At 41.3% G+C, this 26433-nt stretch overlaps 1 protein-coding gene across 5 annotated transcripts in view; it reads right to left on the bottom strand.

Moving 5' to 3' along the window:
* The window catches only part of tenm2a (teneurin transmembrane protein 2a), a 737482-nt gene that overhangs the window by 195106 nt on the left and 515943 nt on the right, over positions 1–26433 (bottom strand). For all 5 annotated transcript variants that reach the window (XM_061928107.2, XM_061928109.2, XM_061928108.2 and 2 more), the window contains one exon: positions 4504–4735. In XM_061928107.2, the coding sequence (XP_061784091.2) occupies positions 4504–4735 (232 nt within the window). The remainder of the gene's footprint in view (positions 1–4503; positions 4736–26433) is intronic.

Raw genomic sequence — 26433 nt, 5'->3', positions numbered from 1 at the left:
ATACTGCTAGATTTGGTGCTCTCCAGGATCTCATTGTAGGGGACTCTGTCTTCCCAGGATAAACCAAGGATGTCCTGAAGGCAGCGGATGTGGAAGGCCTCCAAGTTTGCAATGTGCCGCCTGTATGACGTTCATGATGAGGCTTTACTGATGCGGGTATGCATATCTACAGTATGTCGAGGGAGCAGTGGGAGGACAGTGTGGAGCCAAGGTAAGTAAAGTGATCAATTGTTTTGAGTGGGACACCATTTATATAGAAGCTGTGGGGTGAAGAAGGTTGGGTAATGAGTTGGGACATGACTTCAGTTTTTTGAATGTTGACCTGGAGACGAAAGGACTGGTACAGAGTGGAAACTATGTTGAGGGCATGCTGCATGGACTGAGGGTTGTGCGCTAACACTGCACAATCATCTGCGTATTGTATCTTGCAGATTTGGCAGACCTTCGTCTTGGTGTGGGCTTAGAGACGGCGAATATTAAAAAAGACTCCGGTCAAGGCAGTAGTCGAGGTGAACACCGTCTTTGTGATCCAGGCCATGATTTAAGAGGTGGGTGATGACAGAAAGGAGGAGATTGAACAGTACTGGTGCCAGGACACAGCCTTGCTTCACCCCTTGAAGAACTCTGACTGGAGTTCTCCAGAGAAGACTCTGGCTTACATCCCATCATGCAGTTGCTGCAGGATGGAGAGAAACTTGGGTGGTACCCCAAGTTTAGACAGTTTATGGTTTCAAACGCTTCGCTGAGGTCGATGAAGGTAATATATGGGTACTTGCACTGCTCTCTGCTCTTCTCCAGTAACTGCCTTAAGACAAAGATCATGTCGGTGGTGGATCTCGTCTTCAGGAAGCCACATTGTGTCTCCGGGAGTGCAGCTTCCGAGATGTACTCTTGAGCATGATCTTTGCCAGCACTTTCCCTACGATCGAAAGAAGGGAAATTCCACGGCTGTTCCCACACGCTGCTATGTCACCTTTGTTCTTGTAGATGACCACAATGTTGGCATCCTTCCAGTCCTGTGGGAGGGTCTCATGTTCCCACTTGTGTGAAATGAAGAGGTGCAGGCGTCGTGTAAAAAGATATCCGCCATGGTTAAAAACCTCTGCCGGGATGCCATCAGGTCCGCTTTTGTTGTTTTTCAGGCCTTTGATGGCTTGGCGGGTTTCACAGTACTGTGGTGGAGAGTCAAGGTGCATAATTGGAGGCAGGTCTGGGAGTCCATCCACGATGTGGAGATCAACAGGGTTGGAGTGGTTGAGGAAAGGCCAAGGATCTTGTGACGGTACATAAAAAGGGTGGTTCCATCAGCTGAGTGGACAGGGGAAAGTGTCCGCTTCCTTGGGCCATATAGGGCTTTGATGGCATCATATAAGCCCTGAGTGTTGTTGCAGTCTGCACGGTTGGATCTTGTTAGCCTTCTGCACCCACCAGGTGTCCTCCAGCTCCGGAGGGCGCACTGAGTAGTGGATTTTGCGGCAGGAAAGGTGGCTTTCAGGGAGGGAGATCCAGGGCAGGACAGGAGGGCTTTATGTGCTTGGTGTTTGGAGTGTAGGCGTAGCTGTTTTCGGCAGAGTTGCAATCAAGCCAGTCCCGGTGCCGTTTCCTTGAGTGGCCGAGCACCACTGAGGCTGCGCTATGGATGGCATCGCGTAGAGCTGGTTAGTCAGTCAATTCCTCAGGGATCTGATCAAGGTTGTTGACAAGGTGCCGTTGGAGGTTGTCTATGGTGGTGGAGCTGTTTCGTGATGTGCAGTTGAGTTTCCAGTTTGGAAACATATATATATACACACACACATACACACACTTAAGTTTATTTTTTTTTACATGAAAACAAATTAAAGTAATATAATGTATTGTAGTCCCCATACAAAGTCCAATACTATTATTAACATTTATTACCAATCTTATGAGAACAAATGGCAAAATGCCAACAGGTTTTACCTGCCGTGCACTTTTGTCTCCGTGCTTCTCTAGACACACAAGATATCCACATTCTACACAGATCCACTTTCAGGCACGGACGGTGTGTTTGGGAACATGGGAAAAATTTACATCAATTCAAAACCAGAAGATCATTAAGGTATTATCTAAAGTTCCGTCCAAGTGTGTTTCGAAGTGAAATTGGCCACCGAGCACACCGCTTGGACTCTCGTCACTCATCTTTCCTCTTGCGTGTGACCTGATCACTGACCACATAACAACCCGTGCCGCCTTTCGGCTTTAGGTGCAGTCAAAACAAATAATCCTCATTAATTCATGATTACTGTGATAACTAGTTTTATTATTTACTTGCACTAATGTTGACAGCCCTAATTAAAACTATACACAAGTAGAATCACATAGATCAACCTTGAATCAAAGTCTTCAATATGGAAACCGACCCACGAGGGACTGAGGCTGCTAAAGACTCATTACAGTAATGAGTTTACTATTGACCAACTTATTCTGTTACCATGAAGCAGTCACACTTATTGAATGTTAATTTGACTTCTCTTCTTCAGAAGTCAGATCAGTGGCTTCTTAGTGACTGTTAATTAAAATGTACTGTCAATCATCATATCAACACTCATTGTTGATATCGCATTTCTGATCGCAATTGCAATACATCCGTGTCAGAAAAGGAAAACTAAATATTTGAGCGTTTTTTGACAAGTGAGTTGATCTCTTTTTTTGTTTGGTAATAGCAAGTATAGCCAAACGGGGGATTTGACTTGATTTGCAATACAGTCAATCGTAGTGACCTGCTACCTCTTGGTGTTTTTTGCAGCTGCTTGACAATGTATGCTGGACTATGTAAAAAGCATACCTTCCTCACAGTATTAGTGGGTCCATAGATTTTTAAGTATACAGTAAATCAGGGGTGTCCAAATCCTGATCTACAGTATACAGTATGGCCCGCGAGACGACGGCACAAATTATATTTAAAAGCAACAAGGCCATGCATTCATATTAAATTTAATTATAAGGAGGTCAGACCGGATGGCAAATTGTGACCTTCGTGTGGACAATATAAAAAACTCAGGTCAGTGACAATGATGATACTTTAAGCACAGCATAATACATAAATGACAAATCTAAACAACCTTTCCTAGTCATGGTGCAGGAAAAAAATCCACCAGCACAAAAATTCTACACACATGGTCACATGTAACACAACCTGCTCACTGAACTTTGTGGAAATTATAATAAAAGTCCCATCACCATAAAAAAAAGTCTAAATTACACCCATTTAAATCCATTGCAAGGCATGATGGGAAAAACGCAAAACACTCCCTCCACACTTATCCATGTTTGACTTTTAGCTATTTAATATTTCTGAGCTTTAAAGAGGTCGACACAGAAGTAAACAAGGTAGGAGTTGACCTTTCATATACTGTTAATATCTATCTATCTATCTATCTATCTATCTATCTATCTATCTATCTATCTATCTATCCACTTTCTACCGCTTGTCCCTTTCGGGGTTGCGGCTGATGCTGGAGCCTATCTAAAGGGATGTATATATATATATATATATATATATATATATATATATATATATATATATATATATATATATGGTTACTTTGCATTCAGTTGGCTTTCGACCCCCGGCCAAATTTATTTAGCCCAACGTGGCCCCCCAGTCAAAAATTTTGGACACCCCTGCTGTAGATAGTATCAATACCAGGGTGGGTATTGCATCAGATTGATACTCGCGTGATGGGATCTATACTTTTTTTGCAGTTTGACGTCAGTACGTCCAACAATTTACTCGATATTCAACAGAGTTCATGTGTCTCAACTAGTCTGTCAGTGCATATAATGCACTTCTCCCTCTGCCGCTCACTCAGGCACACTTTGCCCCTCCCCCTCCTTGCTTTACTGACTACTGACTTTATTTTTCACATATATTTACCCGCAATAGAAATTATTCATGTTGTTTTTTTTGACATTATTGCATTCAAATTTTTGTTACTTTGCACACTTGACTTATTTCTTAAATAGCTGTGTGCAATTGAGCATAACAAAGGTGTCATTTCAGTCAACTTTATACTAATGCATTGTTTTATACAATTGCATTCAGTTACAAAAAACATTTGAATTTGAATAAAAAACATATTTTTCCTGTGTCATCATAGTCCTAATCTACTAACCAGAGGCAAACCTATTCAATGATTATGACAGATCAAGTCAGAGGATCGGTATTAGTATCGATGATACAAGTTCTGTATTTACTTGGTATCAGGTTCCAGTATCGCCCACTCCACCTCACAATGTTTTTGTGATTGATCGAAAACATTCTGTAGCAAGACTGCTTCCTCCCCTGCTCCTATTATTTCTGTTCAGTCCAACACCATCATCCTGTGCTGACAGGAATGTTGTGTCTCTGACCTTTCATTCCTCACTATTGATTAGGGACAGCACTTACAGCCGATGGCTCGTCTCTCCCTATCAGCATTAGGTAAATATGTCAACTGAAAAAAAAAATGAAAAAAAGAGACAGGTAGAAACATCTCTGACCTGGTTTCTAGCGGGACGTTACTGTTGAGCACCCAGCTGTCTTGAAGCTGCACAGACTCTGGTGTGGTGGGTCCCTCGCCGGGGCCAGTACTGGGGGCGTGAATGGGGTTCCGCCCCCCTCTCAGGGTGTTTCTGTTCAGGCTGTTTGCAGACTGGTGCGACAAGGTGTGATGGTTGTGCGGTGGGGGCAGTGGAGGCCGTAGCTTGGACTGGGTGTGGTGGTTTGCTACCCCTGAAGAAAGAGAACAATGAAAACATTAGTCAAAGGAAACGAAAGAAAAGTTCAGACAAGCATGTCCAAATACATTTTACAGAGGGCCACCATATACAGAAAATGCTAAAAACTCAAGAACCACTTTGATACATTGTTGTTATTGTACAGCACGACCTCGGTTTTTGAATGCCTCACTTTTTATAAGATTGGCTTTTCCACAGAGATTTTCACCAAAAAGTTTGTCCTAGTTTTCATACCATACTTGCCAACCTTGAGACCTCCGATTTCGGGGTGGCGGGGGCGGGGGGGGGGGGGGTGGGGGGGGGGGGGGGGGGGGGGGCGTGGTTAAGACGGAAGGAGTATATTTACAGCTAGAATTCACCAAGTATATATAAGAAATACTTGACTTTCAGTGAATTCTAGCTATATATATATATATATATATATATATATATATATATATATACATACATATATTTATTTTATTATATATACATATATATATATATATATATATATTAAAGATGCGCGGATAGGCAATTATTTCATCCGCAACCGCATCAGAAAGTCGTCAACCATCCGCCATACACCCGATGTAACATTTGATCAGAACCGCACCCGCCCGCACCCGCCCGTTGTTATATATCTAATATAGACGATGCAAGGCATTAGTGAGGTTATAAAGCTTTTGCCTGTTAAAGAAAGGAGACTGATCCAATGCAGCACAGACATTCGCGTGCCACGCTGTCACGGCCCAGACGCACACCAGTGCGCAATCATATGGGAGCCGCGCTGAGCGCACCTCCAATCATCAAGAAGGCTCAGCAGCGGCTACACTTCCTTAGAGTCCTCGGGAAGTACAACCTGAAGCCTGACCTGCTGCTGACCTTCTACCGCTCGTCCATCGAGAGCCTGCTGACCTACTGTATTACGGTATGGTACGGCAGCTGCACTGCAGCAGACAGGGAGAGGCTGCAAAGAGTGGTCAAGACGGCTCAGAAGATCATCGGCCGCCCTCTCCCCTCTCTGACGGACATCTACACCTCCCGCTGCCTCAACAGAGCCAGTGCCATCATCAAGGACAGCACCCACCCTGGCTCTGACCTGTTCCACCTGCTGCCCTCTGGGAAGCGCTACAGGTGCATTAAAACCAAAACAAACAGGCTAAAGAACAGCTTCTTCCCCAGGGCCATAACCATCCTGAACGGACTGCCCCATTGTCCCTCATAACTGCCTTCTCTTCGGTGCAATAACCCATTCCACCAACCACCCTGTTTTTGTTTTGTTTTTTCATGTATATATTCATTTCACACCATATTCATTGCACTTCTACATTTTTTATATTTCTATATATTTGCACATTGTTTTTCTAGCATGCACACATCGCACTGTATGGAATGGCCTCAATCTCGTTACCTTGCGTAATGACAATAAAGCTGATTCCGATTCTGATTCTGAAGCGCGTCTCGCTGCCGGCGACGGCCGGGTGTGGGCCCGACGCTCCAGCGCCATCCATTTTCAGGGCTAGTTGATTCGGCAGGTGGGTTGTTACACACTCCTTAGCGGGTTCCGACTTCCATGGCCACCGTCCTGCTGTCTATATCAACCAGGGTGAGCCCCACCCCTTTCGTGAGCGCACTGCGCGCGGAGTGGCCCCTGTTACGCGCCCCCGGCAACAGGGGTGGCGGGCAGGTAAGCTGCGCGGGCGGAGCGCGCGGAGTGACCCCTGTTACGAGCCCCCGGCCACGGGGGTGGCGGGCAGGTAAGCTGCTTACCTGCTGCGCGTGACGCCGGCCGCGGCGAAGGCGGACGAGGCGGGGTGTCGGTGCGGTGGGCGCGGTGGTGACCCTGGACACGCGTCGGGCCCTTCTCGCGGATCGCCTCAGCTACGGCTCCCGGTGGGGCCCTCTCGGGGGAAGGGGCCTCGGTCCCGGACCCCGGCGAGGCGTCCCTTCTCCGCTCCGTAAAAGTGTCCATCTCTTTTTTTTTTTTCTTCTGTTGTGGCATATGCAGCAGGTGCCTGCTCGTTTTTCGTATGTGGGTAACAACATTTAACTATGTATATATATTTCCGAATTGGTTTAACTGCCACCCGCCTGAATCTATTTAAAATCTAATTTTTTTTTATTTCAACCGCCCGACCCGACCCGACCCGCGGATAAAATCTAATTTTTTTAAATTTCATCCGCCCGATCCGCGGATAATCCGCGGACTCCGCGGTTGTGCCCGCAAACCGCGCATCTCTAATATATATATATATATATATATAAGAGAAATACTTGAATTTCAGTGTTCATTTATTTACACATATACACACACATAACACTCATCTACTCATTGTTGAGTTAAGGGTTGAATTGTCCATCCTTGTTCTATTCTCTGTCACTATTTTTCTAACCATGCTGAACACCCTCTCTGATGATGCATTCTGCTTCGTCTCCTTGTTGTGTGCGCAGTTGTGCACTGCACTCTCTAAAAGCCATAGATGTTATTGTCACATATGCATGTACAGTAGATGGCAGTATTGTCCTGTTTAAGAGTGTCACAACATTGCTGTTTACGGCAGACGAACTGCTTTACGGTAGACGAAAACGTGACTGCTGCTGTTGTGTGTTGTTGCCGCGCTGGGAGGACGTTAATGAAACTGCCTAACAATAAACCCACATAAGAAACCAAGAAAAAAGGCGAAAAACACTATTGAACACTAATGTCCCTCCTAGTGTTGTCCCGATACCAATATTTTGGTACCGGTACCAAAACATTTTGGTACTTTTCTAAATAAAAGGGACCACAAAAAATGTCATTATTTGGCTTTATTTTAACAAAAAATCTTACGGTACATTAAACATATGTTTCTTATCGCAAGTTTGTCCTTAAATAAAATAGTGAGCATACTAGACAACTTGTCTTTTAGTAGTAAGTAAACAAACAAAGACTCCTAGTCTGCTGACATATGGAGTAACATATTGTGTCATTTATCATTCTATTATTTTGTCAACATTATTAAGGACAAGTGGTAGAAAATGAATGATTACATTTACTGTTAATATGTGGTTATTTTCTGTTTCAACATGTTCTATCTACATTTTAGTTAAAATGTAATAATCACTTATTCTTCTGTTGTTTGATACTTTACATTAGTTTCGGATGATACCACAAATTTGGGTATCAATCCGATACTAAGTAGTTACAGGATCATACATTGGTCATATTCAAAGTCTTCATGGGTCCAGGGACATATTTCCTGAGTTTATAAACATAGTATACATATTTTTTTAAACGAAAGAAGATTCTGTGATGCTAAAAAATATTGATGAAATCATAGTAGTATTGACTAGATACGCTATTATACTTGGTATCATTACAGTGGATGTTAGGTGTAGACCGACCAATAGCGTTTGTTTATATTGTAGCGTCCTAGAAGAGTTGGTTCTGTTGGGAATTCTGGGAATTAGTTCTGTAGTGTTTATGTTGTGTTGCGGTGCAAAAATTCTCCCAAAATGTGTTTGTCATTGTTGCTTAGTGTGGTTTCACTATATGGCACATATTTATGACAGTGTTGGCGTTGTTCATACGGCCATTCTTAGTGTGACATGTATGGCTGTTGATGTATGCACTTCATTCACATGTGATCAGTGTGTTCAAAGTTAATATTGTTGCCTTAATGGTTAATGTTTGGACATCATGAAATCTTGTGTTGACTTTGCCAACTATAGGTAAATTAATACTCATCCATTATCATGGCTCTGATGTGCTGCAGGTGTGAAGTGAAACATGTAGAGCAGTGGTTCTTAACCTTGTTGGAGGTACCGAACCCCACCAGTTTCATATGCGCATTCACCAAACCCTTCTTTAGTGAAAAATAAAATGTGTTTTTTTTTCAAATTCAAGAAAAAGTCTTATGTTTTTTTTACTGGTGCACAAAATGAACCGTGCATGAACATCACCTTGTTTAAAGAACAAAACCAACACAGTACATGAACTCACAACAAATTACACACCTTACACAGATTACCATGAATTGATTAACGTGGGCCCCGACTTAAACAAGTTGAAAAACTTATTCGGGTGTTACCATTTAGTGGTCAATTGTACGGAATATGTACTGTACTGTGTGTGTCCTTTGCAATCTACTAGTAAACATTTAAATTGATCAATCAAACAACCTGCAAATCAGATGGAAAATTAGAGGGAACATTGTTTGGGAGTATCCATAATACGCCGATAGGGAGAAGTTTTTATTTACACGATAAGTTGGATGTGTCTGTACCTCACCGACTCACCGAACCCCTAGGGTTCGATCGAACCCAGGTTAAGAACCACTGATGTAGAGCTATCACACGTCCTACAGGGTTGATACTTGAAATAATCGTACTTGATTTGTCTCCATGGAGACAAGAATTAATGATATTGAAGTACCGTATTTTTCTGGGTATAAGTCGCACCGGAGTATAAGTCGCACCTGCCAAAAATGCATAATAAAGAAGGAAAAAAACATATATAAGTCGCACTGGAGCCCGGCCAAACTATGAAAAAAACTGCGACTTATAGTCCGAAAAATACGGTAGTTACAACGCTGCTGACTGCAGACAGACATTAGCCATGTCTTAAAGCACCTCTTTCTGAGAGTGTTCTGCATGACATGTCGTCGGGTGGGGGACCGGTACTTTTTAGAGGCGGTATAGTACCGAATATGATTCATTAGTATCGTGGTACTATACTAATACCGGTATACCGTACAACCCGAGTCCCTCCATAGTGCAACTTCTAAAATCACTAATCCCGGGCCGCTCATTCGATATCCAAGGTTTAAAGGAAGTGGAAACACCATTAGCATAATATCTGAATAAAAGTCAGCAAGCCAGCATTAGCACGCCATACTGAGCATCTAATCTGTCAAAGCAGGTGTCATATTTGGTGGGGATTCATTCAAATGGATTTTTTTTTGCTGAATGGACATACATCCAACCAGCATCGCATTGGTTCATTTTAATTTTAGCAAATCTTCAATGTCACAGCACAGCCAAAGTGTGTGTGTTTGTGTTTGTGTGTGTGTTTGTTTGAGCAATATCACAGCAGTCAGCACAGCATGCACCTTCATCCTTTTGCTCTCAGACTTGGGGGAACACGTCAGAATCCAATACCGGCCATCCAGCACTGAGCTAATGGACTGTTGAGTGAGCGAGCTAGAAAAACAAACCCGGATGACCCAGGCAAAAACACCCAGTCACATATTCTATTTCTGTCTCCGGCTATTCGAGTGTGTGTCTGTGTGTTTGTCTCGTAAATGTGAGCGAGTGTGTGTATTTGTACATGAAAATACTGTCAATAAATCAGCACTGGAGTATGGACAATCTCAACAAAATTGCATCACATCTCGTGCAGCCACATTCTTTTTGCACGTACACCCACACGCCGCCGATTAAAAATACAAATAATAAGCCGAACATTGCCTGCAGTGTTGACTTGCTTGCTATAATTAGTGCCTTCGTTCTGATGCAACTGACTCAGTATTCCAACATTCCTCAAACATTGTTTCATTCTCTTGATTTTACACAACTCATTGGTAAACATATTTTAATGACTGTGTTTGCATGTTGCCTTCCAAGTAGTGATCAAAAGACAGGGTGGGTTCATACAGTCTGCACAGATTCAAGTGGCATCAAACAAAAGCTTTTGTGAAGTTGCACAATTGTGTTAGGTCTCCTTTATTTTTCTCCTACAACATATTCTTCTTCAATTTGTTGAGGGAAGAGGGGATACGAATTGCATCCTGGCTGAATCTCTGCTTGGGTAATTGTTACTTGTAATTCCTCATAGACGGGTATTACAACAAATATCATGGAATCAGGACCGCCCCTGGCTAAATTTTAATTTAAGTACCGTATTTTCGGACTATAAGTCACCGTTTTTTTCATAGTTTGGCCGGGGGTGCGACTTATACTCAGGAGCGACTTATGTGTGAAATTATTAACACATAACCGTAAAATATCAAATACCGTATTTTTCGGAGTATAAGTCGCACCGGAGTATAAGTCGCACCTGTCGAAAATGCATAATAAAGAAGGAAAAAAACATATATAAGTTGCATTGCAGCCCGGCCAAACTATGAAAAGAACTGCGACTTATAGTCCGAAAAATACGGTAGTATTATTTAGCTCATTCACGAAAGAGACTAGACGTATAAGATTTCATGGGATTTAGCGATTAGGAGTGACAGATTGTTTGGTAAACGTATAGCATGTTCTATATGTTATAGTTATTTGAATGACTCTTACCATAATATGTCACGTTAACATACCAGGCACGTTCTCAGTTGGTTATTTATGCGTCATATAACGTACACTTATTCAGCCTGTTGTTCACTAGTCTTTATTTATTTTACATTGCCTTTCAAATGTCTATTCTTGGTGTTGGGTTTTATCAAATACATTTCCCCAAAAAATGCGACTTATACTCCAGTATATATGTTTTTTTCCTTCTTTATTATGCATTTTCGGCCGGTGCGACTTATACTCCGGAGCGACTTATACTCCGAAAAATACGGTACCCCACTTTACAAAACAATTTCCCACTTTTCTATCTATGTGAAACCATTTTTATACTTTTTAAATACAACTTTCATTTAATTTCATGCATGATTTGGAGAAATAAATAGTTTATGTTTTTAGTGCAAAATAACACATGATTAAAAGCTATATTTGTTACACATCTCCAATCTGGGGCAGCACGGTGAAAGAGGGGTTAGTGCGTCTGCCTCACAATACGAAGGTCCTCAATAGTCTTGGGTTCAATCCCGGGCTCTGGATCTTTCTGTGTGGAGGTTGCATGTTCTCCCCGTGACTGCGTGGGTTCCCTCCGGGTACTCCGGCTTCCTCCCACCTCCAAAGACATGCACCTGGGGATAGGTTGATTGGCAACACTAAATTGGCCCTAGTGTCTGAATGTTAGTGTGAATGTTGTCTGTGTTGCGATAAGGGGGCGACTTGTCCAGGGTGTACCCCGCCTTCCGCCCGATTGTAGCTGAGATAGGCTCCAGCACCCCCGCGACCCCAAAGGGAATAAGCGGTAGAAATTGGATGGATGGATGGATCTCCAATCTGGGATTCAAACAAAGTACAATTGCAAGCCCAGCATTACAGGGGATGGTTGAAATATTGGGGGGAAATTTTGCAGTATATTATTATCAGTGATGGAGCAGGAAAGGGGCTCAGAATACATTTGCGCCCTCTCATTCAATCATTGACATTTTACATGGGCTAATTCACGCAAAATGGGGACCTCCCACGGATTGCAGGGCCCTACACACAGCGTGAGATCTGCGTATATGAAGGGGCGGCCCTGCATGGAAGTGAGCTCTCTTGTACTCCGGCTGCTTGGAAGGTGACCTGTTTCCACCGCCACGGGGATGCAGGTGTCATCCACATGGAACAGATGCTTGTGATAGAAGGGAAGGAGACTCTAGAGAGATAAAGGAGGTCTGACCTCATCCTCACAAGAGACACAAAACATCTGTTTGCACATACAAATATCGTCTTGGGAGAAAAGACACATATCCAAAGTTGCATTAACACATACATTCACTTCATCACTGTTAAAAAATACTTATGATGCTAAACTCTTGCAGAGAGTGTACATTGTTATAAAAGTCGACAAGCGTGGTATTATTGTCCTCTCTTTGTCCGACTCGGTTTTATATCTTCGTGAGCAATGGTTCTCTTGATGTTGGCGTCCTTTACTGAGTTGTAAAGCACACCGATAAAGCTTGTTTGCAAAAAGCCTCTCATGAGTAAATTTGATGACTTTGCATCAAAACAACAGCACTATCAATGTGAAATAGCAACCTTCCACACCAGACCCAAGCAAATAACACCCCGTGGGCCATATTTGGTCAATAAGGGTTTTCAATCAAGCCCTACGGACGTTTCCAAAATAACTTTTTTAGACATTTAACATCGAAACTGTAGCCGCCATTATGATGTGCAGTGCTGTTTTCAAATTACCGTAAGTCTTGAACGAGTGTTGTCCCGATACCAATATTTTGGTACCGGTTCTTAAATTATTTCGATACTTTTCGGTACTTTTCGATACTTTTCTAAATAAAGGGGAACCACAGAAATTTGCATTATTGGCTTTATTTTAACCAACAATTTTAGGGTACATTAAACATATGTTTCTTATTGCAAGTTTGTCCTTAAATAAAATAGTGAGCATACAAGACAACTTGTCTTTTAGTAGTAATTAAACAAAGAAAGGTTCCTAATTTAGCTGCTGACGTATGCGGTAACATATTGTGTCATTTTCCATTCTATTATTTTGTCAAAATTATTAAGGACAAGTGGTAGAAAATGAATTATTAATCTACTTGTTCATTTACTGTTAATATCTGCTTACTTTCTCTCTTAACATGTTCTATCTACACTTCTGTTAAAATATAATATTAATTTATTCTTCTGTTGTTTGGATGCTATACATTAGTTTTGGATGATACCACAAATTTGGGTATCAATCCGATACCAAGTAGCTACAGCATCATACATTGGTCATATTAAAAGTCCTCATGTGTCCAGGGACATATTTCCTAAATTTATAAACATGATATAAGTTAAAAAAACAAAACAAAGAAGAAGATGTGATGCCAAAAAATATCGATATAATCATTGTAGTATCGACTACATTCGCTCCTGTACTTGGTATCATTACAGTAGACGTTAGGTGTAGATCCAGCAATGGCGTTTGTTTACATTGTGACGCCGGTGAGCAACGATGTGTAGTGAAGCATGTTTCGTCCTGCAGGGATGATACTTTTAAGAAACGTACTTTATTTGTTGCCATGGAGACCAGGATTAGTGATTTAGAAGTAGCTAAAACACTGCCAACTGGGGCTGGACTTTAGCCGCTAGCTAGCTAGCCATGTCTTAAAGCACCTCTTCCTGAGGGCGTTTCAGTGTTATAACTTCACCTTTATCTTTAGTTTTTAAGCCAAAATGCGTCTGTTCTCCCTTTTCTGTCTACACTGTGTCTGCTTGCAAGTACTCCGTGATTGTGCGCTGCTGAACATGCTCGTCTGCTCGTAAATCAGCAATGACACGACGTGACGACAACGGGGGCGCGGCGAACCGGTACTTTTCAGAGGCGGTATAGTACCGAATATGATTCATTACTATCGCGGTACTATACTAACACACTTTTTGAAAATAAAAAACAACTTTTAGACAATACATTTTTGTTTGAAAATCCATTCAAAAATGTGCTCCAAACAACTACAGTAGTTTTATGAAATGATATAAGACTTGGGGTCTGGACTAATGTGGTGTCTCCTTTGGGCTGCTTCGCTGTCATGTAACAGTAGGTACTAGGAATCTTTGTCACGATCTGGTAGCTCTGCTGCCGCCTATCTTCTCTTTGTTGCAGTGCCTGGTTTCTGGGTCACGGGGCGTGGCCACCAGCATGCACACTTGATACTGATTTTGTCCTGACTACTTAAGCTCTTCACTCCCTTCACTTGGCGCCAGTTGATTTTCTGATGTTTCACACTTCTACTAATGTACATCTCCTCTGCTTTGGCTCCACTCACGCTTCTCGTTCCCTGTGGCTCAGTGTTTATTGTCGTGTTGATTGCTATTCATCGAACCTTCCATTTCTCACACCTTAAGTGTGCATTCTTAGTTATTTTTTACTCACTTCTGTTTGAGTGCTATTTTTCTTATCATTCTTTATTATTTTGCTACTCTGCGTGCTCGTCCAGTTTTTAGAGTCAGGAAAAAAGAATGAACCAAAACACATCAAGCAGACCATTCAGTAGCTTCTCCATATTTTCATTGATTAATGTCCGCTAAAACTAAATTCTGCTTTAGAATGGGGCAGACGGCTGAAGGTTTTCTCAAGTCTGCTACACGGTAAGACATGTTTTTAGTGGTTTGTTTTTTCTGATTCGGTGAGCGTCGTCCTTTTCTCTAACGTTCTCAGTTCCAGTGGCTGGAGGGCATGATTGTGTCGATCTCTGGCAGTGGGCTTGGACAATTACTACCAGCAGCATGAATTCTCATAACTTTTCATGTCTGTGTGATCATGTTTTGTTTTAGTCATGTTCGGTTTTGTTTATGGACTCTTTGTGCACTTTTGTTTGTTTTGTCACCATAGCAACCCATTAGTTTTCACTGGTCATGTCACGCACCTGTTTCACGTTTTGAGTCACGCACCTGTTTTCCCTGATCATGTCACTGCTATTTAAGCCTCTCTGTTTCTGTTGTTCGTCCTGGTGACATTATCCTATCTTACCCCTGACATTCTGGATTTGCTCTGGGCTGACTTATTTCATGCTTGTATTCCATGCCATAGTTTTCATTCTTTTCACGTCAAAGTAAGTGTAGTTTTTCTTGTCCATAGTTTCTGTTTAAGTGTGTTTTGTTTCTTAGCCAAGTTTATCGCCGCCTTTGTGCGCGCCTTTTGTTTGCACCTTTTTTTTGTAGTTTAGAGTTAAAAATAAATATGTACTTACATTCACGCCTTGCCCGCGCCAACTTTCCTTTGCATTCCGGGAAAACAAAACCCCCCAAGATCCACGTTTTGACATAACTAAAATGAAACACAACGCATAACAGAGAACGAGAGACCGTTTATACCTCAAATTACTCATAAATTTAGGTATTGGTATGTACTGGTAACTGTACTTTGGTATATTCTCCAGGAACCACTCTCTGCTGTGGACATTGGTGTTTTACATAACAGGCCTATTTTTTTTTGGATATTTGTAAACATCTGATACATACAGAGATGGGCAACACAACCTGCATTGTGAACTTAGCCTTCGACATTCGAAACAGTCCATTTGCGATCAATTCAGTGCCCTGAGAATAAAATGATTGTTTTTACTAAATGAACATTCGAGGAGTCCAGACACTTACTAGCAATAAGCTGCAATTATTTTATTGACGCATAGTAATTAACTGTCCATACTACCTAATGTCACACAGCCTTTACCATGGCTTTAAAATCCCACCAGACCAGACATGAGTTGCTTTGGATAGACTTAAAATCTACAAAATCAATCTTTGGATAATGTTGACTGTGAGAATGGCAAGTTTGATGCAATGTATTCTTTCGTTTTGCTATATCTGACCCACGTAGAACAGCTGAAGAGAACACATACTTGATTAACAACTGTAGCACAGGCAGTGCACAGAAACGAGTACGCTCAGAGTAAATGGATCCCATAAAATAAAGATAGCCGACTGATCCATTTGAAGCGTCTCCACACTGAAGCACAAGCCACAGGTAGGCTAATCGGCTGTTTTAGCAGGAAGCCGGTCTGATAAAAGACAAAACACGGTGAGCAAGCAGAGCAATTAGGTAGCATCCAGATCTCGTTTTATTTCTCCTGCCTTATCTCCCTTTGTTTCCTCTCTCTTTCACTCACTGGATAAACAGCAATAGTGGATATATTTTCTCAACCGACTCTGTAGGGTTTTTCAGTCTCAACAAAAGCTCAGAGCCCCTATAACTGCTGTTGTGGACTGACCCAGTTTATTCTGTTCAAGGTCCCTGGCGCCCCCCAAAAAGGGCACTATAGATGTAAACCACACGGTTCGGCTATGGCTAATCCCTGGAAGTTCATTATATCCCCCAATTCAAAGGACACTCATTCAGCAGAGGAGCATTAGCTAACCTGCCTCCCATGTAGAGCACACAGTGCACACACACACACACACACACCACACAGAAGCAGGGGCTCGCCACACCAGATTAATCTCACAGTGTACGGGTCTTTGTGTGTGTTTGTGTGTGCGTGTGTGTGTGTGTGTGTGTGTGTGTGGCCCATTGGCAGCAGCAACTGGCTGAGGCAGTTTGTTTTGCAGCTCTGGATAGGCAAAGTGTTTATTGACATACTCTGTGGTTAACAGAGAAAAGTTGCTGGTTGGGATCTGTGTGTGTGTGTGTGTGTTCTTGTATTTCTACCCTTCTTGAGACATTAAGAACAAGGTGAACAAGTTAGGACCGAAATCATGGTCCCAATACGGAAAACCATTGCATCTAATAGAGAATGTCTCATTTGCACCCCTGTTGGTGAAATCTATCAAAATTAGGGTGATCCCAAAAAAGAGGGATTTTTCAAATTGACTGTGTCAGTTTTAAAAGTCCTCCCCCTCTGGTCAACATATGAAAGTGTGTGTAAAACTTTCAAGTGCTGCCCCTCTGGCCAACATGTGTAATAACAAGTGTGTGTAAGAAATTTAAATGCACCCCCTTTGGCCAAAATTAATTTAAAAAAAATGTTTATAGAGACATACTGTAATAACTTGAAGTAAATAAAGATTAAAAACCAATTACAAACAAAAGATTAAAAAAAAATAAAAGCATTCTTTTTTTCACAATGTGTCGACTTTTTTTCTTATAAAATTGGGAACAATTTCTCATATTCTTTTTCTTTCTGTAATATAGCAATATTTTCTTTTTAATGCAAAAATGGTGACATTTGTCATTTAAAATTATGACTTTTATCACCATATTGCCATTTTCTTGTTATTCTTGTAAAATAGTTAACATTTTTGAAATAAAATTACGAGTTTTGTCATAATTTTGCCGATTAAAATTCCAATTATTATTACATTGTCAAAATGTTAAAAGTTTTCTTATAAAAGTGTGACTTTTGTCGAGTAAAATTACGACTCTTTTTTTATAAAATTGCCAAAATGTTAAGCTTTTCTTGTAAAATTGCAACTGTTATTGAGTAGAATTCCAACTTGTATCATATTATTGCACACATGTCCAGTTTATCTTGTAAAATTTTGACGTGCGTTGGGTAAAATTACGACTTTTATTAAAATACTGCCAAAATTCTAAGTTTTTCTTGTGAAATTGTGACCTTTCTCTTGTGAAATTCCAACTAATTTTTCACAACAAGCTTTTTTATATTTGCATAGTATGTAAATATTATAATTATTAATTATTATTATTATTATATTATTAACGTTGTAAATACAAATCTTTATATGTCTAGAAAGGGTGGTCCGAAAGAGAGTGTGTGAGCGTGTGCGTGTGTGTGTGCAGGACAGAAATGCCCATGCAGCAGTTAAAAAGGATCATTGCGGGGCTCTACCCTTCACTGCATACGTTCTCTATCTTCCTCACTCTTTCTTTACTTATTTAACTCATCCGTCATTATTCCACAGTTAGAATTTAAACAGATGTTGATTGTTTTGCATGCACATTTTTTCCGAGCTAATAGCTATGATTACTATGTCTAATAGTTGTGCACATTTCCATTAGTTCATGTTCTTTGTCTCTGTCTCTCTACTTGTCATTCTTCTCAGAAGCAAGGGAAGGAGAACCCGGGGTGAAATCAAGTCACACACACACACACACACACACACACACACACACACACACACACACACACACACACACACACACACACACACACACACACACACACACACACACACACACACACACACACACACACACACACACACGTACACCGCATACCAACGCATACAAGATCATGTGCGCTCTTTATAGCATATATATTCAGACACAGACAAAGCGACATGTGGAACCCCTGAAGTCTAATGCCCTTAAGTTTGGAATCGGACCAACATTTGTGGAAAATATGCTTCTAAAGTTGCACAAAACAGAGTTTAAAGCGTCACAATGCACAGGACATCAGAACGCAATTCAGTTTTTTAGCAACAACATCATTGAGAAAAGAATAAGAGTACAGTGGAACCTCGATATACAAACCCCTCTATATGCAAACGTTTCAATCTAGCTAGATATGTCTCTGTGTGCAAACCATGTCACTGTGGACAAACACTTCATTCAGGCGTTTGTAGGAAAGAAAAGTTAAAGTTAAAGTACCACTGATAGTCACACACACACACTAGGTGTGGTGAAATTACTCTCTGCATTTGACCCATCCCCTTATTCCACCCCCTGGGAGGTGAGGGGAGGGGGTCCCCTCCAAGGTTTCTCATTGTAGCCCATTTGGTTGGTTTTTCCTTGCCCTGATGTGGGATCTGAGCCGAGGATGTCGTTGTGGCTTGTGCAGCCCTTTGAGACACTTGTGATTTAGGGCTATATAAATAAACTTAGATTGATTGACTGACTGAATCAACATTTCAAAGTGTGGTTAATGTCAAAGTGTCTTAATGAAATCAAACGATGGATGTCCGCTAATTTTTTGCAACTCAACGCCAAGAAAACGGAAATGCTGATTAACGGTTCTGCTAGACACCGACATCTATTTAATAATACCACCTTAACAATTGACAACCAAACAATTACACAAAAGCGACTCGGTAAAGAATATGGGTATTATCTTCGACCCAACTCTCTCGTTTGAGTCACACATTAAGAGTGTGACTAAAACGGCCTTCTTTCATCTCCGTAATATCGCTAAAATTTGTTCCATTTGGTCCACTAGCGACGCTGAGATCATCATTCATGCGTTCGTTACGTCTCGTCTCGATTACTGTAACGTACTATTTTCGGGTATGTCTAGCACTAAAAGATTACAGATGGTACAAAATGCGGCTGCTAGACTTTTGACAAGAACAAGAAAGTTTGATCATATTACGCATATACTGGCTCACCTGCACTGGCTTCCTGTGCACTTAAGATGCGACTTTAAGGTTTTACTACTTACGTATAAAATACTACTTCCTGTGCACTTAAGATGTGACTTTAAGGTTTTACTACTTACGTATAAAATACTACACGGTCTAGCTCCAGCCTATCTTGCTGATTGTATTGTACCATATGTCCCGGCAAGAAATCTGCGTTCAAAGAACTCTGGCTTATTAGCGATTCCCAGAGCCCAAAAAAAAAAAGTTTGCGGGCTAAAGAGCGTTTTCTATTTGGGCTCCAGTACTATGGAATGCCCTCCCGGTAACAGTTAGAGATGCTACCTCAGTAGAAGCATTTAAGTCCCATCTTAAAACTCATTTGTATACTCTAGCCTTTAAATAGACCCCCTTTTTAGACCAGTTGATCTGCCGTTTCTTTTCTCTTCTGTTCCCTCCCCCTTGTGGAGGGGGAGTTACACAGGTCCGGTGGCCATGGATGAAGTGCTGGCTGTCCAGAGTCAAGACCCGGGGTGGACCGCTCGCCTGTGCATCGGTTGGGAACATCTCTGCGCTGCTGACCCGTCTCCGCTCGGGATGGTTTCCCTCATCCCACTATGGACTGGACTCTCACTATTATGTTGGATCCACTATGGACTGGACTTTCGCAATATTATGTCAGACCCACTCGACATCCATTGCTTTCGGTCTCCCCTGGGGGGGGGTTACCCACATATGTGGTCCTCTCCAAGGTTTCTCATAGTCATTCACATCGACGTCCCACTGGGGTGAGTTTTCCCTTGCCCCTTATGTGGGCTCTGTACCGAGGATGTCGTTGTGGCTTGTGCAGCCCTTTGAGACACTTGGTCCTCTCCAAGGTTTCTCATAGTCATTCACATCGACGTCCCACTGGGGTGAGTTTTTCCTTGCCCCTTATGTGGGCTCTGTACCGAGGATGTCGTTGTGGCTTGTGCAGCCCTTTGAGACACTTGTGATTTAGGGCTATATAAATCAACATTGATTGATTGATTAATCAGATTTAAATAAAATATAAATTTTGACAGCATTAATTGAAAGTTAATATTAAAATGTCAATAAACACATGGCCTGTAAGGTAATGAAAGTTTCATATAGTTGACTATTTCTGGATCTAGGATTTATTTTCTATGGGGGAAAAAAAAAAAAACATACCAAAATTTGAACGAATCAGCTGTCAACTCGTGTGTGAGAAATGACGTATTGTGTCGGAATTTAGAGGTTTCACTGTGTATCATGCACGCCTGCACACGTTAAGACTCACACACAGCCTCTGCCTTTGATTGGTTGATTGATTGAAACTTTTACTAGTAGATTGCACAGTGAAGTACATATTCCGTACAATTGACCACTAAATGGTAACACCCGAATAAGTTTTTCAACTTGTTTAAGTCGGGGTCCACTTAAATTGATTCATGATACAGATATATACTATTTTCATAATACAGTCATCACACAAGATAATCATCACAGTATATAAATTGAATTATTTACATTATTTACAATCCGGGGTGTGGGATATGGAGGGGGGTTAAGTTTGGTTGGAATCAACACTTCAGTCATCAACAATTGCATCATCAGAGAAAATGACTTTGAAACAGTGTAGGTCTGACTTGGTAGGATATGTACAGCAAGTATTGCACACAGAGAGAGAGAGATCAGAAATTATAAGAAAAAGTGACTACATTTGATTGTTTACATTTGATTATGTACAATCCGAGGAGGTATGATGAGGGAGGGAGGGTGTTAGTTTAGGGTTGAAGTTGCCTGGAGGTGTTCTTTTAGTGCGGTTTTGAAGGAGGATAGAGATAGCCTTGGCTAGTCATCTCTGTCTAATTAGGAATTAGAGAAGAGTCATCATGTTTAGCCAAAGACAAACTAAGTGCACATATACTTATGTGCAATTCAACCAAACTCACATGGATTTGCATGCAAATGCTCTCACGTTTTTTACACATTCCCCCCCCCCCGACATATTCACAATAACGACAGACAACATCCTTGCAGTAAAGAAGAGAATGCGTCTTTGTTCTTCCTTTGTTTCTGCAGATTTGTTTCAACAAAGCCATCAAACATTTATCGCATTAGCAGTGACTTGAGGTGGCTTCCCTGGCAGCAGCTAGCCACTTTAGGGCTAAAAATATCTTAGCTTCCCCCCATGCATAATGAATGGCAAGAGACAGCGCTAACGTTCGCTCTTTCCAGGAGTGATCTGCTATGCTCCGTTTGGCCGTCTCAGCTCTCCTGGTGTTCTGGGGAAATGTTCCCAGACAGGTGCTCTGAGCCAGATATTATTCCCATATAAACATTCGCAAGCCCAATTCCCAACCAATCCTTGGCAACAGCTTTCCCTTCCATTCTGCTGTTATGCTTCACTAAGAACACAAGTCATGTCTGTCCACCTGTTAGCTTTGGTAATGGTGGACTACTTTGCAGGTGCACATACACACACCCACACACACACACACACACACACACACACACACACACACACACACACACACACACACACACACACACACACACACACACACGTACACATAAACAGCATGCAGCTTCCGCCAGGATTATCTTGCTGTGGTCAGTTTCTGCTTGGCTTGGTCAAAGTCATTTCCTTCCCAGTGTTCACTCTACATGACCACACCGAGCACACACACACTCGGATGCAGTGTGCTCACAGACACACTCCCATATGCATGCACACGTGCATTTGTCCAAACAAACTCAAGTTCAAGACTGCTCTATTTAATTGCCGCCATTTACTTGTCCTCCCACAAAAAAAGGGGTTTATGAGAAGTGCCAGATTCTAAACACATGCGGTGTAGATCAGAGCTGCACAGATTAGACGACATAACAACGTTGAATATAAAAATTAATTGACAAAGATTTGTTATTGTCGACTATTCGTTTAGTACATTTTTAATTGATAGACCGCCAAGAATACAAATGTTTACATTTCTGTTCCTTTGGGTGTATCAATGCAGCTAAATAACCCTGTAGTGCAGGCCTGGGCAATTATTTTGCCTCGGGAGGCCACATTTAGAGAAAAAAAGGTGTCTGGGGGCTATACTTGCCAACCTTGAGACCTCCGATTTCGGGAGGTGGAGGGTGGTGGGGGGCGGGGGCGTGGTTGGGCGTGGTTAAGAGGGGAGGAGTATATTTACAGCTAGAATTTCATATATATATATATATATATAAATAAAATAAATACTTGAATTTCAGTGTTCATTTATTTACACATATACACGCACATAACACTCATCTACTCATTGTTGAGTTAAGGGTTGAATTGTCCATCCTTGTTCTATTTTCTGTCACTATTTTTCTAACCATGCTGAACACCCTCTCAGATGATGCATTGCTGTGTGGCACGCACAAAAGTGCTTTCATCAAATGCACTAGAGTCTGGAATCTTCCATCTCTCCCTAGCATGGCCCAAAACCGGTCAATCTTTGCTTCCTGAGGAAGATCTTTACTGCCAAGCACTTGGTAGTCCACTACTTCTTCCCGGAGGCTATCCAGGTCCAATCGCAACTGCGGCTTGGAACTTACAAGCGTATTTCTTCATCTTACTCGTCGTCGGCGTCGCCATGGCTGTATCTTCCTCGTTCTTCTGCTTCATCTCTTTGTTGTGTGCGCAGTTGTGCACTGCATTCTCTAAAAGCCCTAGATGTTATTGTCACATATGCATGTACAGTAGATGGCAGTATTGTCCTGTTTAAGAGTGTCACAACATTGCTGTTTACGGCAGACAAACTGCTTTACGGTAGACGAAAACGTGACTGCTGTTGTTGTGTGTTGTTACCGCGCTGGGAGGATGTTAATGAAACTGCCTAACAATAAACCCACATAAGAAACCAACAACTCGCCCGCAATCATTCTACAGTTATAATGTGATTGGGCAGGCACGCTGTTTATATAGTGGGAAAGCGGACGTGAGAACAGGCTGTCGACACGTCACTCAGGTCCGCCTGAATTTCGGGAGAAAATTTGTCCCGGGAGGTTTTCGGTAGAGGCGCTGAATTTCGGGAGTCTCCCAGATTCCCGGAAAATCCGGGAGGGTTGGCAAGTATGCTGGGGGCCGGTATATCTATTTTTAGGAACACTAATACGAAACCTCACCATAATGTCTGAATGCTAAAAACGTTATGACAGACCGCCTTAAAAAACGGAATGGAATTAAATTTTTTTTACTGAATGAGACACCCAGATTGTACATGAAAATAAAGAATGTAGAATTTACAATATTAACTATGAAGGATAAAACACTGAATATTGACGACATATAACGTCACACCGCCTCTCAATCAACATATTTTACAATCAAGTGAAACGCAACAAAAATGCAACAAACACAGTGAAATATGAACGCGAAGGGTAAAAAAAACCCCACCTACAATCTGATATATCTGATACATCACTAAGCTTTAGAACTTTGTTGTAAAAATCTCCTTTCGCGTCGGTCCCTGACACCCGCATTTCAGGCTGGCCGCCGTGGAATCACTCTGTGGAAACGCTCCCCACCCACACTGCTTGATGCCTCGTCTGAGCTGCTGTGACTTAGATGACCATAGTAACTAATTAGATTACCATAGTAACTAATTAGATTACCATAGTAACTAGTATATCATGCAAAAGCGCAGATTCCAACCATTGAAATACTTTGTATAGTTGAAGACTTACGGTCATTTGAAAACATCACTGCACATCATAATGGCAGCTACAGTTTCCATCTTAAAGATCTAAAAAAAATATTTGGGAACGTCCGGCGGGCCAGATTGAAAAGCTTAACGGGCCGCATCCGGCCCCCGGGCCTTAATTTGCCCAGGTCTGCTGTAGTGGCTACAAATAATTGTTGCTCTAAATGTCATGTTTATAGGACATAATGCACTTAAGGTGCAACTGGAAATATGTGATGCATTAAATTGTATTGTATGCATGTTCGAAATAAACTGAAACTGAACTTAACTGAACTGAAGTCTGTTGATTTACTTTTCTCTGTGGGTTTATAATTTGTGGAATATGGGGATGTGCGGTCAGGGTATGCAGGTGAGGCGAAAAAAAAGAGTAAATATATAAGGCTATATATTTTGTGGATTAAAGTAACACCATTTGTTTCTAATCATAATCTAGTAATGTATGAGCAGGGCCGGGCCGTGGCATAGGCCGTATAGGCAAATGCTAAGGGCGCCGTCCATCAGGGGGCGCCACGCCAGTGCCACAAATGTTGGAGAAAAAAAAAGAAAAGAAAAAAAGTTGGTACTATTATTTCTAAATACAAAAAATAATCCCACGTTAATTAAAATGCAAAGTAAAGCCTATTTAATAGAAATATTATTTGTTACAACATTACGCCCCCTCCCCCCCCTGTCCCCCCGCACGGTGCGCCCCCTCCCTTCCCGTATCATGACTCTTTTTGGACGTCACCACGTCAAAAAATCAACACAAGATGTCAAAAACGGCCAAAACTGTCAGGTGCCCAGGGAAGAAAAAAGAGAAAAGAAGAGGAGGAGAAACGAGAGGCAGCAGGTAGGTGAACCAAACATGAAATTATTTGTCTGTTACAGAATGTGATAGTAACCTGGCTTTTTAGCATTAAGCTAATGTCACATGATTCGGCAATTGCTAATCAATAAATAGCTAGTTCTGTTTTAACGTCGGGTTAATATTGTGGAGGGGGCTAAATTGTTATGGAAAATAATAATGTAACGTTAGGTAATTACAGTACTCCCACCTTACATTTTTCAGGGACATTTGTATTAGATCTTTTAAGCAGCTGTTTTTTGTTTACATTGTTATTGCCTTCTGGTTAGCTATGTTTGCCCTGCAGGTAATAGTCACTTGTCCACCCCTTTATATATTAGGTATAGTTGTAAGTAAAAAAAAAAGGTCAAAGACAAAGCTATTCGGTTTCTTGTGAGTATATACACTTCACTGCCGATGTGGGGGGGCGCCACCTAAAATCTTGCCTAGGGCGCCAGATTGGTTAGGGCCGGGCCTGTGTATGAGTATACTGTATATACAGTGCAGGCCAAAAGTTTTGACACACCTTCTCATTTCAATGCGTTTTCTTTATTTTCATGACTATTTACCTTGTAGATTGTCTGTGAAGACATCAAAACTATGAGACCTGTGAAGTGAAAACCATTTCAGGTGACTACCTCTTGAAGCTCATCGAGAGAATGCCAAGAGTGTGCAAAGCAGTAATCAGAGCAAAGGGTGGCTATTTTGATGCCTTCAGTGACAATCTACAATGTAAATAGTCATGAACATAAAGAAAATGCATTGAATGAGAAGGTGTGTCCAAACTTTTGGCCTGTACTGTATACATATATACAGTATAGTGTTGTCCCGATACCAATATTTTGGTACCGGTACCAACATTTTTCGGTACTTTTCTAAATAAAGGGGACCACAAAAAATTGCATTATTGGCTTTATTTTAACAAAAAATCTTACGGTACATTAAACATATGTTTCTTGTTGCATGTTTGTCCTTAAATAAAATAGTGAACATACAAGACAACTTGTCTTTTAGTAGTAAGTGAACAAATAAAGACTCCTAATTCAGCTGCTGACATATGCAGTAACATATTGTGTCATTTTCCATTCTATTATTTTGTCAGAATTATTAAGGACAAGTGGTATAAAATGAATTATTAATCTACTTGTTCATTTACTGTTAATATCTGCTTATTTTCTGTTTCAACATGTTCTATCTACACTTCTGTTAAAATGTAACAATCACTTATTCTTCTGTTGTTTGGATACTTTACTTTAGTTTTGGATGATACCACAAATTTGGGTATCAATCCGATACCAAGTCCTTACAGGATAATACATAGGTCATATTCAAAGTCCTCATGTGTCCAGGGACATATTTCCTGAGTTTATAAACATAATATAAATTCTTTAAAAAAGAAATAAGATTTTGTGATGCCAAACAATATTGATGTAATCATAGTAGTATCGACTAGATATGCTCCAGTACTTGGTATCGTCACAGTGGATGTTAGGTGTAGATCCACCAATGGCGTTTGTTTATATTGTAGCGTCCCGGAAGAATTGGTGCTGCAGGGAATTCTGGGAATTTGTTCTGTAGTGTTTATGTTGTGTT

This window comes from Nerophis lumbriciformis, linkage group LG35 (genome assembly GCF_033978685.3).
Source record: "Nerophis lumbriciformis linkage group LG35, RoL_Nlum_v2.1, whole genome shotgun sequence".
NCBI lineage: Eukaryota > Metazoa > Chordata > Actinopteri > Syngnathiformes > Syngnathidae > Nerophis > Nerophis lumbriciformis.
Note: the sequence above shows the minus strand (reverse complement) of the source record. Positions and strands in the feature narration are given on the sequence as shown.